This window comes from Tenrec ecaudatus, chromosome X (assembly GCF_050624435.1).
Source record: "Tenrec ecaudatus isolate mTenEca1 chromosome X, mTenEca1.hap1, whole genome shotgun sequence".
Taxonomy (NCBI): domain Eukaryota; kingdom Metazoa; phylum Chordata; class Mammalia; order Afrosoricida; family Tenrecidae; genus Tenrec; species Tenrec ecaudatus.
This window is the reverse complement of record NC_134548.1, coordinates 3,907,985-3,926,098: the sequence shown is the minus strand read 5'-3', so window position 1 is coordinate 3,926,098 and position 18,114 is coordinate 3,907,985. Positions and strand designations below refer to the sequence as shown.

General features: G+C 53.3%; 1 protein-coding gene and 1 pseudogene across 1 annotated transcript; both read left to right on the top strand.

Annotated features, from left to right (window-relative positions):
* Positions 1–744: 744 nt before the first annotated feature.
* Positions 745–2,214, top strand: LOC142434829 (melanoma antigen preferentially expressed in tumors-like). Its single transcript, XM_075539411.1, has one exon. The coding sequence runs from the start codon at positions 745–747 to the stop codon at positions 2,212–2,214; it is 1,470 nt and encodes a 489-aa protein (XP_075395526.1).
* Positions 2,215–16,319: 14,105 nt separating this feature from the next.
* On the top strand, positions 16,320–17,789 carry LOC142434827 (melanoma antigen preferentially expressed in tumors pseudogene; annotated as a pseudogene).
* Positions 17,790–18,114: the final 325 nt, after the last annotated feature.

Below are 18,114 nucleotides of genomic sequence, written 5' to 3'. Positions count from 1 at the left end.
AAACAAATCCAGCTCCACGCACGTGTGTAAGAAAGAGTCTTGAATCAAGAAGAAATCATCTGTTGGGAAAACACCCCGGCGCAGGTCAACTCCAGGCGGTCAGTCCGATCGTTCCTGAGCCGTCTTGAGCTGCATGTGAGTCAGATCACGCGCAGTAGGTGCACAATCAGTGGATCCCATCGATCGAGTAGAGCTGGAACTGTCACGGGGCTTCAGCCAGTCTCTGGGGGCCAGTCTCTTGGTTGCGCTTGTGGTTTTTAGTCAGATGCCGTCCAGTCGAGCCCAACCCATAACCACCCTGCGGTGACGGAAGGCGTCCCTGCCCAGTCCTGGCCGCCCTCGGAATTGTCCCCATGCTTGTGGTCACTGCTGCAGGCCCCGGGTCACTGCAGGTCCGTACGTCCGACTGACCTTTGCTTCTTTCTCCTCCCCAGCTGCTGAGGGCACTGCCCGCCCTGGGACCTGCCCGTCTTGGATTCTGCAGCCTCTGGACCAACTAGAGCCAGGAGAAGATTCCAGGTTGGAATCTAGGTCCCCGGAGAACCGTGCTGGTGTCTAACACTGTGAGTGGCTAAGAGGACTGGCGTGGCCACCAAGGTGCCCTCTGCGGAGGGAAGGGGCAGCCGGGGTGGGAGTGGGGCAGATTTTGCAGCGCTGGGGCAACCAGCTTGGCTCCCCACAGGTCTGAGCAGACCCCCGTTTCCGTTCGCAGATCACTGACCCTTTGGGAGCAGATTCGGCAGGATGCCGTCCAGCCTCCTGGACCTCAGCGTCCAGAGGGTGCTGCAGGACGAGGCCGCCCTCCTGGAGGCGCTGGAGTGGCTGCCCTCCGACCTCTTCCCTCCCTTGTTCAAGGCCGCCGTGCTCCAGGGACAGAGAGAGATCGTGAAGGCCATGACTGCGTCCTGGCCCTTCTCCCGGCTGCCCTTGGGGGCTCTGTTGAAGGCTCATCGGAACCCCCTTGACGTCTTAAAGGCTGCCCTGGAGGGGCTTGGCGTCCTGCTCTCCCAGCAGGCTCAGCGCCGGAGATGCAACTTGAAAGTGCTGGACCTGAATCTGAACGACGACTTCAACGACTGGAAAGGGTGGGCTGTCACCCAGCGCCGAGCCTCTGGGGCCCCCTCGGGGCCGTCAGAGTCCACCCGGTCCAGAGGCCGCAGTCTCCGAGGGGACAGACCCGGGGCAGGGCCTCCGCACGTGCTCTTGGCCCCGGTGAAGCTGGTCAGAGATGTCTGCTGCTTCGCGGAGCAGGAGGCCCCCGACGAAGTCCTCGCCTTCCTCATTGGCCGGCTCGAGCAGGGGACGGCTCTGCCTCAGCTGTGGTGCAGGAAGCTGGCCTTCGTGGGGCTCCCCCCGGATCTGCCCATTCTTGAGGGCATCCTGACCATGGTGCAGCCGGAATCTGTGCAGGAGCTGAAGGTGGAGGGGTTTTGGGACGTGCAGGAACTCAATGTCTTTTCCCCTTTCCTGGCCCAGATGGCCCAGCTGCACACCCTCTTCCTCGCGAACTGCAGCCTGCACGCGGGGGCCTCCGGGAAGAGAGAAGACAGCAAGGTGCGCAGGCTCCTTCACCAATTCAGCTCCCAGCTGCTCAGTGTGAGCCGGCTCCGGCACCTCACCCTGCAGTCTGTCACCCTCCTCGGGGACTACCTGCACCTGCTCCTCAGGTTCCTGCAGGCCCCGCTGGAGACCCTCGGCATCAGGCATTGCATTCTTGGGAACCCTGACCTGACGTACCTGTCTTCACTTCCCTGCACCAGTCACCTCCGGTCCCTGGATTTGAGTGGTGTCCGCAGGGCTGGCTGCCACTACAAATTCCTCCCTGCTCTGCTGAGGAGAGTCTCGGCCACCCTGGAGTCCCTGGACCTGGCTGACTGTGGCCTGCACGACGCTGACCTCACGGACTTGCTGCCTGCTCTGTGCACCTGCTCCCGGCTCAGAAGCTTGATGCTCTGTGGAAACCTCGTGTCCATGGCTGTCCTGCAGCACCTGCTGGCTCTCACTCTTCCAAGGTGCACGTTTGCCTTTCTGCAGCTGCCCGTGCCCCTGCACTGCTATGTGCCCCCGCGATTCGCGCTGCACCAGGGCACCCTGGACGAAGTGATCGCCGAGCTGAGGCCGATCCTGCAGCCCTACAGGCCCCTAAGGGTCTTCTTTGACAGCAGGATTTGTTACAAAAGGTGTGATGTGATCTACGTCCACCTGAACCAGTAATGCCAGACCCTCCGCTTGGGCCTCTCAATCCCACCTTGACCTTCAGGAGGAGGCTGTTGCAGGAGGTCGCTGGAGCGATTGCTCAGAGGGGGGACATCTGACAGACGCAGCCTGACTGACGTCGACCGATATGCAGCCTTGATTCAGCCTGGGATGGACAGGCAGACAAGCCAGACGGTCGTGGCCACGCTGGCCACTGTCAAGAAACACAAGCCAGGAGCAAAGTCGATCCCTGCAAACTGAGACCCTTGCTCCGGGCACCTGCAGGAAGTGGGCAACGTGAATGCCAAGGCTCGAGGAGAGCGGCTGGGACACCTCCTCCCCACGTCCTTCTCCGCGAGAAACCCACGGTCCTGCCTCCCTGCCCTGCCTTTCTGCTTCCTCCCTCTGCCCTTCCGCGACCAGGAGCACCGGCTGTTAAATCAGGAACTCCGCGTTTTCCAGTGTCCAGTCCCTTCACCTACAGGCCGTCAAATGCAAACGTTTTTTTAAATATTTCTGTAACTAAGATTCCTAAATTATGAAAGAATAAAATTCTCTTTGCAAAGACGTCCATGCGTGGTCTCTATTTCTCACTGTGAGACTAGGACACGAAGCCCTCATGGCCTGGGCAGCGACTGTGCTACCTTTGTATCTGAAGGGGACCTGGACACCCCGCTTGTCTTTCCCACTCGACGCTGGGCTTTGCTTACCGTGCCCACCCGCCGGGCTTCCTGTGCTGGGCACCTCGGCTGCCCAGTGCTTCTTCCAGCTGCTGCAGGGATGCCCTTTGGGGAGCCCTTTCTGGAAGCGTCTGGTCCCACGTGGTGCTGGACAGCTGAGCAGAGTCCATGGACCACCCCCACGGGGGCTCCAGGAGAAGGACAGGCTGATGGGCTCAATCCAGAGATTGACTCAGCAATCACAGATGGGGGGCCACCTGTGAGGCACTGGGGGGGCTGTGTCCACGGTTTCTGTACTGAGATCCAGACCAGAAGATGGGGCTTGAACCTGAGTCTCTGTGTTGGCGTGGGCTGAGTGCCGTCTGTGGGGTCGGGCTTCATGGGGCAGCTCTTCTCAGCATCACCAGGGACAAAGCGTTGGCCGCTGGTCCCCCGTCTCTCTGCACTCACTGTCTTTGCAGCGGCTCGCTGTCATGTCCCCTTTATGCACATCACTACTGGTCATTCTCCGTGACCCCTGGGAAGGGCCCGGCTTCCCAGGGGGTTGGCCGCCCTGTGAGGGTGCACATTTTGGAGCCCTGATGGTGGATGACTTCTGGGTCAGGCTGCTGCCTCGAAGGTGGACAGATCAAACCCGCAGTGTTCCCCAGCAGAGAAAGGGGGGCTGTCGACTCTCATGAAGGTTTAGATCCTGGGAAGCCCTGCAGTTAGGGGGGGGCAGGTCTTGTCTGTCCTACAAGGTTGACGTGAGTGAAATTAGAATCTGCGGCCACAGGCCTGTTTCTCTTATTCTGTAAGAATATGGTTTGAAGGTGTGCTGAGCCCCATCGTTTCCTGATGTGACGCGGCTCCCAGTTGTCACAGGATTCTGGGGGGGCCAAACCCTTCGTCCCCTCTTCCCCCTGTTGAGATAAATGCCCAGGGGATTTCCAGAGGGCTCGGCTGAGCTCCCTGGACCTCACCACACCTAGCAGGACAGAGAGCCCAGCAGACAGAAGGACTGACCGCAAGCAGGAGAGAAGCCCGGGTCGTGGTGCCTCTGTGGGGTCCTGCTTCTTGCCTCTGTCCCTCCCAGGCCACAGATGTTAACCGGAGACATGGACCTGCCCCAGGCCCAGCCTACAAGCAGGGTCTTCTGAGCTGGTCCCTTGGAAAACCATGAGGATTAGGAATAAGCCAAGCATTCCAACAATGCTGATTCAGTAAAGCAAAGCCAAGCCTGCAGAGTGGAGTCAAGTAAAGCCATGAATGTAGCAGGTGTTTATGGTCTTTACTTGCAAATCCTTGGGCTTCCTGGAAAACAAGAGACCGCAAACCTTGGCCAGAGACCCAGCGTCCATGGCCTTGGGGTGGCGCTCACCTGCTTCGACCCTTGGGTGTTTCCACCTTCACTGCAAGGACTATTTCCAATCTTCCTTCCACCATCCGTGTGGTTCAGGTGAAGTCTGCTCATTTCCTGGGGATTCCAAGCCAGATGCGTCTGCTGCAGCCGGTGAAGAACGGTGGGCACCGGAACGGCAAGGTCCCTGCTCTGTGTGGGGCCTCAGCTGCTGCCTCTCTGCGTGGCTGCCCACGCAGTCTTTGCACCGTCTGCCGCTGTCCCTGGGACAGGGAAGGCCCTCCTGGGAAGCTGGCCCTTCCTCCGGCTCCCACTGGGGGCTCCGAGGAAGGAAGCCCTTGTAGCCTTCAGGGCAGCTCAGCCTTGCGCTGGACGGACTTGGGATCTGGTTTCCGAGGAGACGCTGGCTGAAAGTCCCGGATTGAGGTCTGAATACGGAGAACAACTCTGGAACAAGGGCGCTGGGACCCAGGCCAACGTCTCTGGTCCTTTTCTGAGAAGGCCGAGGCCACACTGCAGAAGCCTCTCACTCAGAACCGGACCGTCCAGGTCAAGGGGCAGCTCCCGCCCCTGGCATCATGGGGGGGGGCACAGATGGGGGCTTGGTTGGAGCTCCCGGAGATGAACTTCTCACTTCTTCACTGAGAGGGTCGAGGCCCTGCGCTATGAGAAGCTGGGCTCATGGGTACCTACCTGAAATTCTCAACAATATATTTTTTTTACAATTCATTGGCACCTAACACACGTATAAAATTCAGTAGTTGAATCGTTCAATCATAGCAAGAACTGTATACACATCACCACAATCCATTCTAGAATCACAACGGCTGCATTTTTGTTTTTATAAGTTTTTTACATCCTTAATTAGGGGCCCATATAGCTCTTCTCACAATCCATACTCACTTCAATTGTGTAAAGCACATCTGTACATTCTTTGCCCTCATCATTCTCAAGGCATTTGCTCTCCACTTAAGCGCTTTGCATCAGGTCCTCTTTTTCCCCTCCCTCCCCGCACCCCCCTCCCTCATGAGCCCTTGATAATTTATAAATTATTATTTTGTCAAATCTTGCCCTGTCTGATGTCCCCCTTCACCCCCTTTTCTGTGGTCCATCTTTTATCTTTCAATCTTAGATTGGCATCTAAAGATCTTTTGCTTGGCGAGCCTAGGTGATAAGTAAGCCACGTATCACAGCATCCAGGTGGGATCCCAAATCTCCATCCTCTCACAGCCCTGATGAGATGCTTACAGGGCGTTTCCTGGGCTGACGCTGCGGCATTCGCTGCATCAGGAGGGACTGTCAGTGATAACAGCAGCCGAGAGAGGAGGGAGCTCACTACAACCTGGAGAGCTGAGCAGGACAGACGTGCTTCTGTGGACCTGCAGCTTGCGCCCGCTTCGCAGACCCAGTTCCCAGACCCAGGTAAGCTTGATAGGAAGACACGGGGGGGGGGGGGGATCTCCGAGGAAGGTCAGATCCACGGATGTTGCACAGCGTCCAGGGCCTGTCCCGACCCAACAGAGCAAAAGATCGCGTCCCATCGCCACTGTTTCTTGATGTTATGTGAACTCTGGAAATGGCGGGACTTCTGCTTCTCTCTGGGAGAGCTCCCTGTGTGCCCCTCCCATCGTGTCATGGTCCCTCCAGCTCTCAAGCATCTCCTGTCTGCCAGCTTGTGGAACCCTGGTGGCTGACGACAATGGCACAAGATGCCCTGTTTCCTTCTGTTGTGCATAGTAGGGCCGCTACTGGTCAGGACCGACCGGATGGCACCAAATAGGAACAACATCTTGAAGCATTTTGTTTATAGATTCTCAATTTCCACTTAAGGCTTGTTTCTTTTCCCCTCCAGTACTTGCATCTCATAGTATTCTAGAGTTCTAGCTTTGGGAATTCCCAGTGTTCTTCAGCTCCGTCTCTGCACCCTGTAGGCACCTTTTCTCAAAGGCATTTCTCACCCAGCTCTCCTTTCTTTTTTTTAATTTTAACAATTCATTAGGGGCTCAAACAACTCTTATCAGAGTCCATACATATACATACATCAATTGTATAAAGCACATCCATACTTTCCCTGCCCCAATCATTCTCAAGGCATTTGCTCTCCACTTAAGCCCCTTGCATCAGGTCCTTTTTTTTTTTTTTTCATCTGAATCCATGGAAACTTCCCACTGTGAGGACTGCACCTTCCACCTTTGACCCCAAAGCTCCAGGGGGAAGTTACAAGGACTCAGGGAGGGCAGGCAGGGCGGAGTAGGTTGCCTCAGGGACTGACTGACAGATACAGCAGGAGCACTCAGTAAGAGTAAGGAAGGGAGACTTCAGGGAGTTCCCGGCTCAGATAAGACATAAACAAGAGAGAGACAGAGAGATGGCTCCTGGGGGCCTGATTCTGATGCATGAGGTCAAAGAAGTTCCGTCCTGACGTCCTCAGTACGATGCTTCCAGCAGAGACCTTTGCAGAAGGTCCCGTCCAGGGCTTAGCTCCCGATTGAAAGCATAAGCTACACACAAACCCGTGTGCTACAGGCTCTGTCCAGTGTGCCTTGGACGAGGTCAGGCATAGCGTGGACACGCCGTCCTCCCCATTCCCCTCAGTTTCTGCCACGTCCACTGCGTGAGATTCCCTGTCCTCAGTCTTATAACTTTGAAGACTGGACCGCGGGCAGCAGGCTGCAATGCAAGACTTTACTTTGCCTTCTCCGGTTGCTCCTCACGTTTTCCTTTCAGCTCTTTTCCAGCATCATTTCTTCCACTGGCTTCAGCTACTCTGCAACCACAGCCGGCTCCAGAGTCTCTGCCGACGTCTGCCTGGTTCGTTCTTTCTGCTCCGTCTTGTGAACGACTCCCTGCTCTCTGCAGCTGGGATGTCACTGACGTCACCCCCCAGCTGGTTCAGTTTCCAGTCCTTCGTGTTGAAATCACGACCCCTCGTCTTCGCAAGGTCTTGATAGTCATGGGGGTTTATCCAAGGTTGCTTTAGGGGTCTCGTGTGTTACTTTAAATTCCTTCCGCTTCACCTTGAGTTTGCATGTGAGCAAATGGTGCCCCATGTTCGTCAGCCCAGCTTCCCTTGACGGCTAACAGGGCTTGGACCCGCAGTGAGCTTGTGCAGGACAAAGGGAAACACTGCCTGGACCTGGACCTTCCTCCCAATCGCTTTGTGTGAGCCTGTTGGAGCAGCCACTGTGCCTGTCCACTCGGTTGGAGCCCTTCCTCGCGTTCGACACCCCTCCCCGTTCCCCAACGTGATGCCTTCTGCAGCGTTCTTGTGCGGAGGGGGGCTGAGCACGACCTCAATGTGTTGCCGTGTAAGCATATGTACCTCGGCCAATGCTTCTAATTTTATGAATCACTAAGCTTACATGTGTAAACTCCGATATCTGTACAACGATCCATGGCTTTGCTTCCTAGATCTTTGCTCTGTTTCCTTTGACCTTCCTCCAGCCCCACCATCACGCTCACCCTTCTCCTGCCTCTTAGTGATCCCCCTCAGCTAGTTGCTGTCGTGCCAACACCCCAGGATCTCTGTGTCCTGCTCGGACGGTCATAATAACAAAAAATAAAGTGGGGGGGGGGGGGAGAAAGAAAAGATGACCTGTGTGCAATGTCATCGGCCTCAACCTACAGTTTGATGGTTCCATCAGGTCACTTTTCTTTGGAACGGGCACAAATATGGATCTCGTCCAGGCAGAGGGCCTGGTATCTCGCTTCCAAATTTTCTGCCGTAGACACATGTGTGCCTCATTGCCTCTTAAGCTTTCTGACACATTTCCACGCTACATTTCAGGGACCATTCCTGGAGCCTTGTTCTTCACCAGTTAATTCAGTGCCGTCTAACATCCTTGCTGTAGCTCCATGTTGCTCAGATCCTGGTTCCCCGAGCCTGGAGAACGACATTCCTGCTAGGAGCAGCCCCAGCACGAGGCAGGACATCAACGACTCACCATGATAGCGGGGACAACACTGTCCTCTGCTTCTCTACTGCTTCCTCCCTCCACTATCATGACCCCAATTCTACCTTACCCATCAGGCTAGACCAGAGCACGCACACGGGTACAGATTCGAGATCTCAGCACAAATGCAGGACCAATAGTCAGAGTGGGGATAACAGGAGGCTCTGGGGAAGGTCTGGGGGACAAAGGGGGAACCCATCACAATGACTGATGTATTGGCCCCGCCCCGGGGATGGACAACAGAGAAGTGGGTCAGTGGAGACAGCGGTTGGTGCAAGACATGAAAAAAAACCCAAACATTATATATTATGAAGGGTTCATGCAGGAGAGAGGGTGTAGGAGGGGGGATGAGCTGATCCCAAGGGCTCAAGTAGAAAGAAAGAGTTTGGAAAATGATGGTGTCGACACGTGTACAAATGTGCTTCACCCAGTGGATGAGTCTGTGCATTGAGATGAGCTGAAAGAGCCCGCCATAAACTTACTCTTTCATTTATCTAGTTCTTTAGTTATTGATCGCTTTATCGGGAGCTCTTACAGCTATCCTAACATTACATCGATCAATCACATCGAGCAGAAAAGGAAAACCTTCTCTTTCATCTTGAGCCCCTTGATATCAGCTCCTCTTTCTCCTTCCAGGTGGCCTTGCCCTCTCTCCCCACCTTCCTGAGCATAAACCAGGCAGGATTCGCTGCTCCCAAGCCTTCCCCTGTTTCCTGTACAAGGTCCACGTGAGCAGACTTCAGTGTTTAGGAGTGTCCCTATTCCTCACGGCTGTCCATGCTTGGTCACGATCCACAGTTTCTTCGTTGTAGGAAACTATGATCTATTGGTGCTGTAGCCCAGCTCCCTGCTATTGAGAAAGTTCTCAAATGGTGCATCAAGGGCATGTCCAAGAAGTGGGGATGGATTGGAGTTGTACCCGGCTCTGCCTGAACGTGTTTGCATGCTAATTGGGGAGATGATGCACCTGAGCACCCTCACGCTCTGGAAACCTTTTGCACTTGACGCATTTCTGTCGGGAGCAAGAGGTGGAAAGTCGGGCTCCAGTCACTGAATGGAGACAGAGATGTCCCAGTGCCCACAAAGAGAGCCGTCCCTGCAGCCAGTCCCCTAAATATGTCCTTCTATCCACCCAAACTGGGGGAGAAGCCACTCTGTTGGTGAAAGCCTGACATAAGTTGTAATTCTTTCTTGCAAAATGAGCTTACGTAACATAAGACATGCACGTCAGCTTCTTGGTCACAAGTGAGTGCATTCCATGTTGCATTATGAACATGTGGGATCCTGATCGACGCAACATGAGCAAGGCAAGTAGATGACGGTGACCAGCTCTCATTCCATCTCTTACTCACCTCAGGACCTGTTCAGGGCAGTTGATGGGTCTTCATGACGCCCCTCGTGTAAGGGTTCATGTGCGCATCCACTCGCTCGGGTCAGGGCCCCAGGAAGGGTGGCATTTATTTATGGAAGGAGATCAGTTTAGAAGCGCGGGTCCAGGAGTGGGCTGTATTGAGCTATTAATCAAGCGTTGGGGCTTCAAAGCCATGCACTTCTCCAGTTGAGAAGGATGAGACCCTGCGCTCCCATAAAGACCCGCAGGCGAGTGAGACAAGCGCTTTCGATTCTGGACCTTCCAGCCTAGTCCGTGAAGGCACGACTCCCAGCGTCTTGCACATGATGGGGGTCAGGAACCTCGGGCTTGAGAGCCTTAAGCAGCTCTTTCAGTACAGAAGTGGGCCTCTGGGGTAAAATTGCAAATTAAACGATCCTAGGTCTAAAGAACAATATTAAAAATGAGGTTTTGTTACAATATCTTCATAACATTGCAATAGTTTTTGGATTGTTGTGAGGTGTGGGATGCAGGATTTCTCCCAAGTTGTCTCCCCCAAGTAGATGCCAAACTTAGCTGCTTGCGAAGGACTATACACTTGGAGGTCATCAGTAGGTCAGAGTAATTCTCCCTGAGAGCAGTCAGCCGTCTAGAGCAAGCAGACACCCCTGTTTATCCCACAAGTAGGGCCCACTCCCTTCTGATAGGATAGTAGTTGTCTGTTTTCTTGTAGGAGACACCAGAGGTCAAACCCGCCCAAGGATGACCAAGGTTAGGCTGCCGTCTCGAAGCTAGGATCCGCCCATCTGGTCACATGTATATCTGGAGTCCTTCCCACTGCTGTGGGGACACCCCTAGCTCAGCCCCTTCCTGTCACGCTCATGCCTGTCATGCACCCCCTTCTATGATGTGTGTGCCTGTTGCACTGCCCCTTCCTGTGCTGTGTCCTTGTCCATGAAGGAGATATGACCCTTGGTCAGCAGAAAGCGGGTCCTCCAGCCTTGCACCGGGGCTCCATCCTCCGGCCAGGTCCTCAAGCCTCCTGCTGGGTCTGCACCCCACCTTCCTTGGGCCCATGATTTGCATAGACCTGGCTGGTAAGATCATGGCCATCCAGGTGGTGAGCATGTGACCATGAATTGTGTCTGAATCCATTATTTGACTATGTCTTCTATCTCTCATGCTCTCAATGACTTTAATATAATATTTATAGATCTCAACTGTACAGTTGTACTCACTGAACCCACGGCTAGTGGGAGGGGGCCTGTCACCCCAACTCATACCACAGTGAGGGTCTGCAATGGCTCTTCCAGCTCAAAACCTTCTCACACCCTGCTCAGGACGATGCAGGTCCATTCCCCCATCAATGACACAGGCAGGCAAGGCTCTCAGAGAAGACATCCCCAGGGGCTGATGCAGGATGGAAGCAATCCACTTTCCAATTCACTCTGCCAAAGGGTGGGATTATCTGCTTCCTGTTTACTGACCCCAAGGAATTCCTTCAGTCTTAATTCAGGAGGTTTCCATGCAGACAGAGCTGGGTTTTCTCTGTCTACAGCCTCCTGCAAGGGGAATCTCAGATCTGATCCAGAGGAGGTGGTGGAGCAGCTTCCTTCTCAGGAGGCAAAAACAAAGCCGGGACCCACGGTGAGAGCGGCCAGCGGTTGCTCAAATAGAAGCTCAAAATGAAAACAAGAAAATAAAGCCGATGCAGCAGAGCCCAAACACAACCTTAAGTGAATCCCCTGAAGGTCAGGACCATGTCGGGAGCAGACGTGATGAGCATTAATGATGGCAGACTGACCGGCTGTGGATGACTGACCTCCGTCCCTGTGGACATCAGGGAACAGGTCCTCTCTGTCCCGCAGGGTGACTGCGAGTGGGGACAAAGTCCTCGGCCAGGGGGGCTGCTTTATTTTATTATATTAATGGCAGGTGTAGCACCCGTGTAAGGTGCTCTATCATGTGTTGAGCCTGGGTGGGAAGGAAGCCAGGTGTGATAGGACTGAGGCTGGGGTGCTAAGCCTGGATCCCCTCATGGCCCTGATGAGATCCTAGGGAGGGGACAGCCCTGGGGTGCTGCTGAAGGGCTTGTGACATCACAGGGATATCAGTCATGAGAACCGGCACAGAGAGGGAAATTGACTACAACTGAGCGCTGGGCTGGATCCAGTGCTTCTGTGGACCGGCAGTCGCTGCCCATTCCTAGACCCATTTCCTAGACACCAGGTACGGTTGATGGGAAGACCCTCGGTGTCTCCAAGAGTGAACTGGACCCGTCCCGAGACTCAACAGAGGGAAGGACCTCGTCCTATTGCCGCCGTTGTTCCAGATTACTCGCCAACTCTGGAAATGGTAGCTTGTCTTGGCTTCCTGGACAGTGGCTCTGGGTTTTCCTTCCCAAGAGGAATGGTCCCTGCATCTTTCAACCACCCCTTGTCTGCCAGCTTGTTGGACCCTGGTCCCTGATGAGGAGAGAAAGGCTGGGGCCGTGTTTGCTGCTGTTGTGCATGGACGGGGTCGCTGTGGGTCAGAGCTGACCAGGTGGGAACTAACATCCACAACGTCTTGAACAATCTTGTGCCTCGGTTATCAAATGATACTGAAGCCTTTTTCTTCCTCCAGCACATTCAGGTGAAGATATTCCTGAGTTCTTCGAGCTTAGGGAATTCTCAGTGTGTTCCTCAGCTCTGTCTTTGCGCCCTGCAAGCACCACTCCCCAGAGGCCGTTCAGAACAATGCTCCTTTCTTCATAAACCTCGCAAACGTCCTGTTGGGAGTTCTCCAGCCACAGTTTAAATCCCAGAGCTCCTCATGACAGTCACAAGGACACAGGGAGGGGAAGCATCCTGACCTGTCACTCAGCCCCCCCAGGCAGGGAGGAGCAGGTTGCCGTGGGGACAGGCAGAGCTCCTGCAGGGAATCAGGAAGGTGGACTTGAGGGAGTTCCTGACAGACTAAGACAGTGGTCTCACCTCTAGGTCATGACTCCTTTTCTGGTCAAATGACCCTTTCACAGGGTCACCCAGTTCATAACAGCAGCAAAATGTCAGTGGTGAAGTAGCAATGGAAATAGTGCTATGGCTGGGGGGTCACCACCGCATGAGGAGCTGTGTTAAAGGGTCACGGCATCAGGAAATCGAGACCCCCTGGATTAGGACATGTAATCGAGAGAATGTGTTTCCTCCTTTCCATTTCTAACCCAATGGTTCAAAAGTCCCCTCTGACTGTCCGTCTAACAAGGCCTTGTACAAAGGTCTCTGCAGAAGTTACTCCGCAGGTGTAGCTACCCCGTTGAAAGGATGGACCACGAAGAAGTCTGTGCTTTCATGGCTCTGCCTACATTGTTTCTTGGACTGGGTCAGATATGGCTTTGATGGGGTGTTAACCCCATTCCAACCACTCATTTTTTGACCAGAAATACAGAACTGAATTCTCTTTGTCTCAATGATTGGGCCTCGGGCAGCATATTTCTCTATGACACGTGAAGTTGCCTCCCTCCACTTTATCAACATGATGCCCTTCTCTAGGGTCAGGTCTCCTGACAAAATGTCCAACGTATGTAAGACAAATCTTGCCTCGAAGGAGCATGGCGGCCTTGCTTCCGACAATACAGCTCAGTTGGTCCTTGTAGCTGTCCGTGGCGATGTCAATATTCTCACCCAGCCCCTTTCTTTTCAAACCCATCCATTCGCCTCTGGTCTTCCTCATTCTGCGTCCAGCCTGCAGGTGATGCAATGGAATGCACCACGGCTGCGGCCGGGCGCTGCCCAGTCCTCAGTGTAACACGCTTGCTCTGTCATCCTCTGGAGATGCCGTAGGCAGCACAGTTACCTCGTGCATTACATCGTCTCTTCTCCTGACTGCTGCTTCCAGGCGCATCGACGGTGGATCCAAGCAAGACGAAATCCTGACAGCTTCTGCACAGTGCAGGTTGTTAATAAGGCTTCCTCCAATCCTGGCCCTGAGCTCTTCTTCGTGTAATCGAGCTACTCCAAAGACTTGCTCTGCGTGTAGATTGAACAAGCATGGTGAGAGGCTCCGACCCTGATGTACACCTCTCCTCGTTTTACACCAGGACGTGTTCCTTGTTCCGTTCACACAGCTGCCTCCTGATCCACGTGCAGGGTCCAAGTAAGCACAATAGTGTTCTTGAATTCTGATTTTTCTCAAGGTCATCCACAGACTATGATGGTCCACACAGTGGAAGAATGCCTTGTTCAGCCAATGAAACGCTTGTAAACATCCTTGTGGGATGTTCTGTTTTGGGTCAAAATCCATCTGACATCAGCAATGAGATCCCTCGTTCCACGTCCTCTTCTGATTCCAGCCGGGACTTCTGGAATTTCCTGTCACTGTGTTGCTGTAACCACTGATGGATGGTCTCTCTCATTTTTTTTTAATTTTAACAATTTATTAGGGGCCCATACAATTCTTTTCACAGTTCATACATATACATACATCAATTGTATAAAGCACATCTGAACAGTCTTTGCCCTAATCATTTTTTTCTCCTCTTTTCTTTTTTTACATTTTATTAGGGACTCATACAACTCTTACCACAATCCATACATATACATACATCAATTGTATAAAGCACATCCACACATTCACTGCCCCAATCATTCTCAAGGCATTTGCTCTCAAGGTCTCTCTCATTTTTAAAGAATTATTTTATTGGGGGGAATCGTACAACTCTTATAGGAATCCATACATCATTTGTAATCAGCATATTTTTACATATGTTGCCATCATTGTTTTCTAAACATTTTCTATCTGAACCCTTGGTATCAGCTCCTCCTCCCCCTCACCCCTCGTGACCCCTTGACCAATTATACACTATCATCCTTCTCATCTTTCACAGACCGCAGTCTCCCTTCCCTGTGGTTTGTGTTGTCTGTCTCCCTGGGGTGGGTGGTGGGGAGAGGGAGGTGTGCGGCTGTGTGTTCCTCATTGTCATGGGTTCCTCCTTCCCCACCCCTCCTTCTGGTACCTCTACTCCCATTTCTGTCCTTGAGCGGTTTATCTGACCTCGATTCCCCGGGGTGACAGCTCCTGTCTGTAGCCATGTGCATTCTCCAGTCTAGCCCAGGGTGGAGGGCGGGATTGGGGTCGTGACAGTGAGATGTGAGGGAGCCTCAGGGAATCAGAGGAATATTGTGTGATTCATGGGTGCTGAGCTGGGCTCTGCTTGACTCAACTGTTCATTGCGACCCTTGTGTGAGTGGGTGTACCATTGTCTACACATGCACTTAGGGTCCCTGCTCCGACGCCGGTGGTTCTCAACAAGTTTTTTATTTGTATGTTTGTTAGTTTTTTTGTTTTGGGTCTTCTGATGCCTGTTACCGAATCCCATCGACACCCCATGATCACACAGGCTGGTGTGTTTCTTCCATGTGGGCGTTGTTGCTTCTCAGCTAGATGGCCACTGGTTTATCTTCAAGCCTCTAAGGCCCCAGAAGCCATATCTTTTGATAGCCGGGCACCATCAGCTTCCTTCACATTTGTTGATGTGCCTATTTTGTCTTCAGCGACTCTGAGGGCCGGAGAGCATCATGGAATGCTGGGTTATTAGCACAAAATGTTCTTACGTTGAGGGAGTACTTGAGAGGAGGCCCGATGTCCATCTGCTTCCTTAATGCTAAACCTATAAATATATGCACAAAGCTCTATTTCCCCATCATTATGTATAAATATATTTACATATATACATGCTTGTATTTAGGCCTCTTTAAATGCCCTTTGCCTCCTAGTGCTTTCCTCTATTTCCTTTGACTTTCCTCCTGTCCCGCTATCATGCTCAGTCTTCATTTGGGTTTCAGGAATTCCTCTCGGTTACATTGTGCTTGATAAAGCCCGACCAGGCCTCCTACACCCTCCTGGCCATCGATTTTAGATCACTACTGTTCCCTTGTCCCTGCGTTTGTTAACACCACTTCCTTTCCCCAATCCCCTCCCCTGTCCCAGGTTCCCCAGGAAACATCAGTCCCTGTGTTTTCTCCTCCAGACTGTTTGTCCCACAGAGATAATAATATGCACAAGAAGAAGACAGATTGCTTTTTAATACTTCCTGTCCCCCCACCATGACCCCAGCTCTACCTCACAAACCCTGCTGAACCAGAGCATGTCCTGGGTGCAGATGAGTGCTTCCAACACGTGGAATCCTGGACAGACAAGCCCCTCAGAAGCAGGCACAGGAGGAGCAATATTATGAGGGTGCAGGGAGGGAAGTGGGGGAAGGAGAGAGTGGGGGAACTGGTAGCACCGCCCCTCCCGAGGGGGATGCACAACAGAAATGTGGCTGAAGGGATGCAGCGGACAGGAGGAGGTAGGAAGAATATAACAATAAAGTGTAATTTATCAAGGGCTCACAGGGGTGGCAGGTTGGTGGGAGGAGGGAACAAGGAGGAGCTGGTATCAAAGGGCTCAAGCAGAAAGAAGGTGTTCTGAGCATGAGGACATCATGTCCTCTCCCGCGGGGAATCACTCTCTAGCTCCGTGCTCCGTCTGGGCTGTTCCTCTGACCGGCAGGTCTTTGAACTTGAGAAAGCCTCCACCACAGACCCGGCTTAGCTGCGATTCATCCACCTCCCTTTTGCTGTCTTTGATGCAACAAACTGTTGGCAACTGGACTCTGGAGAGGACAATGGTCAGAAAGCCGAGCCCCTGCCCCAGGCCTGGCCAGCCACTAGCTCTGGGAGACAGATCCTCTGTTAGGAGCTCAGGGGAAGGGAGACAACCAGCGTGGCTCTCCCAGCAGTCTGAGGGAACCTTTCTTTCCATCCACAGGTCAGGATCGCTCTTGGAGCAGACTGGTCAGCATGAGCAGCAGGAACCCACCCAGGCTCCTGGACCTGGCCATCCAGGGCGCGTTGCAGGATGAGGCCTCAGCCATTGATGCTGTGGACTGGCTGCCCCGAGGACTCTTCCCACCCTTGTTCGTGGAAGCTGTTCTCGGGGGACACAGAGAGACGGTGAAGGCCATGATCCAGGTCTGGCCCTCCATGTGCCTCCCCCTGGGGACTCTATTGGAGGGGTGTAAGTCTCCCCACGACATCTTAAAGGCTGCACTGGATGGGCTGGATATCTTGATTGCCCACAATTTTCGACCCAGGAGATGCAAACTGAAAGTACTGGATTTACGCATGAATACCGGCACCAACTTCTGGAATGTGTGGGCAGGGACCCAGTCTAGTGCCTCTGTGACCTCAGCAGAAGAGTCAGAGGTCACCCGGCCAAGAATTCAGGTTCACAAGGGGGACAAATCCATGCTGGTGGAGCAGCCTCAGCACCTGACCACTGTGCAGGTGCTCATAGACCTGTGCTTTCAGGAAGGACTCCCAGGTGAATTCCTCACTTTCATTATTGAAAGAGTCAAGCAGAGGCAGGATGTGCTTCTCCTGTGCTGTAGGAAGGTGGAGTTTGTTGGGGATGCACCACAACTTCCTGTCATTGGGAAGCTCCTGGAAATGGTGCCTCTGGACTCTGTGCAGGAGGTGGAAGTGCATGGCAGATGGGACCTGCACAGCCTCACCTGGCTGGCTCCTTACCTGGCCCGGATGACCCAGATACAAACACTCTTTCTCTGTGAATGCAGCCTGTATTGCACACTCCCCGGGGAGGAGGACGAGGTGGAGAAGCTACTTGACCAATTTACCTCTCAGCTCCTCAGGCTCCCTCAGCTCCAGCACCTCAGCCTGTACTCTGTCGTTTTCTTCAATAACCGCCTCCACCAGCTGCTCAGATGCTTGCAGATCCCCTTGGACACGCTGTGCCTGAGTCACTGCATGCTGTTGGATGACGACTTGACCTACCTGTGCTCGTGTCCCTGCATCAGCCAGCTAACATCCCTGGATTTCAGTGGCGTACTCAGGGGAGGCCTTAATTATGCATTCCTCCCTGTTCTACTGACCAGGGTCTCAGCCACCTTGGTCCACCTGGATTTAGCTGACAGTGGCATCCAGGATTCTGACCTCAGAGATTTGCTGCCTGCTCTGAGTGCCTGCTCTCAGCTGAGTACCTTGAAGCTCTGTGGAAACCCAGTGTCCATGGCTGTCCTGCAGGACCTGCTGGTTCACACTGTCCCAAGGTGCAAGTTTACCTTTCTCCAGCTTCCCGTCCCTCTGCATTGCTACGTGGGCCCCCAAGGAACTCTGCAGCAGGGTGCACTTGAAGAGGTGATGGAGGAGCTGAGGCTGAGCCTGCCACCGAACAGGCCCCACTCAGTAGGATTTACGTACAGACTGTGTCACGAAGTTTGTGATGTAATCTGTGTTCATCTGGACAGTTAATGCCACAAGCCTCCTCTTGGTCAATTCAGCCCTACCTTCGGCTTCTGTATCTCAGTGTCATTTTTGAAAGACTAGTATTTCCTATATTCGTGAGGTTCTGGTTGGGTCCCTGAGGATTAGGTCATGTTTGCTAGGAATAGAGGGACGTTGGGGGCAAGTCTTAAAGAATATATCTGATGTGACCTGCATGACTGGAGTCCACCCTTGGTTGCTTTCCATCCATAGTCAACAAGGGATGCAAAGGCCGATCAACCATCAGGCAAGGGCCATGGGGATCCCCATCAAAATCCAACAGCCAAGAGCACAGTGTATCCATGTAAACCAA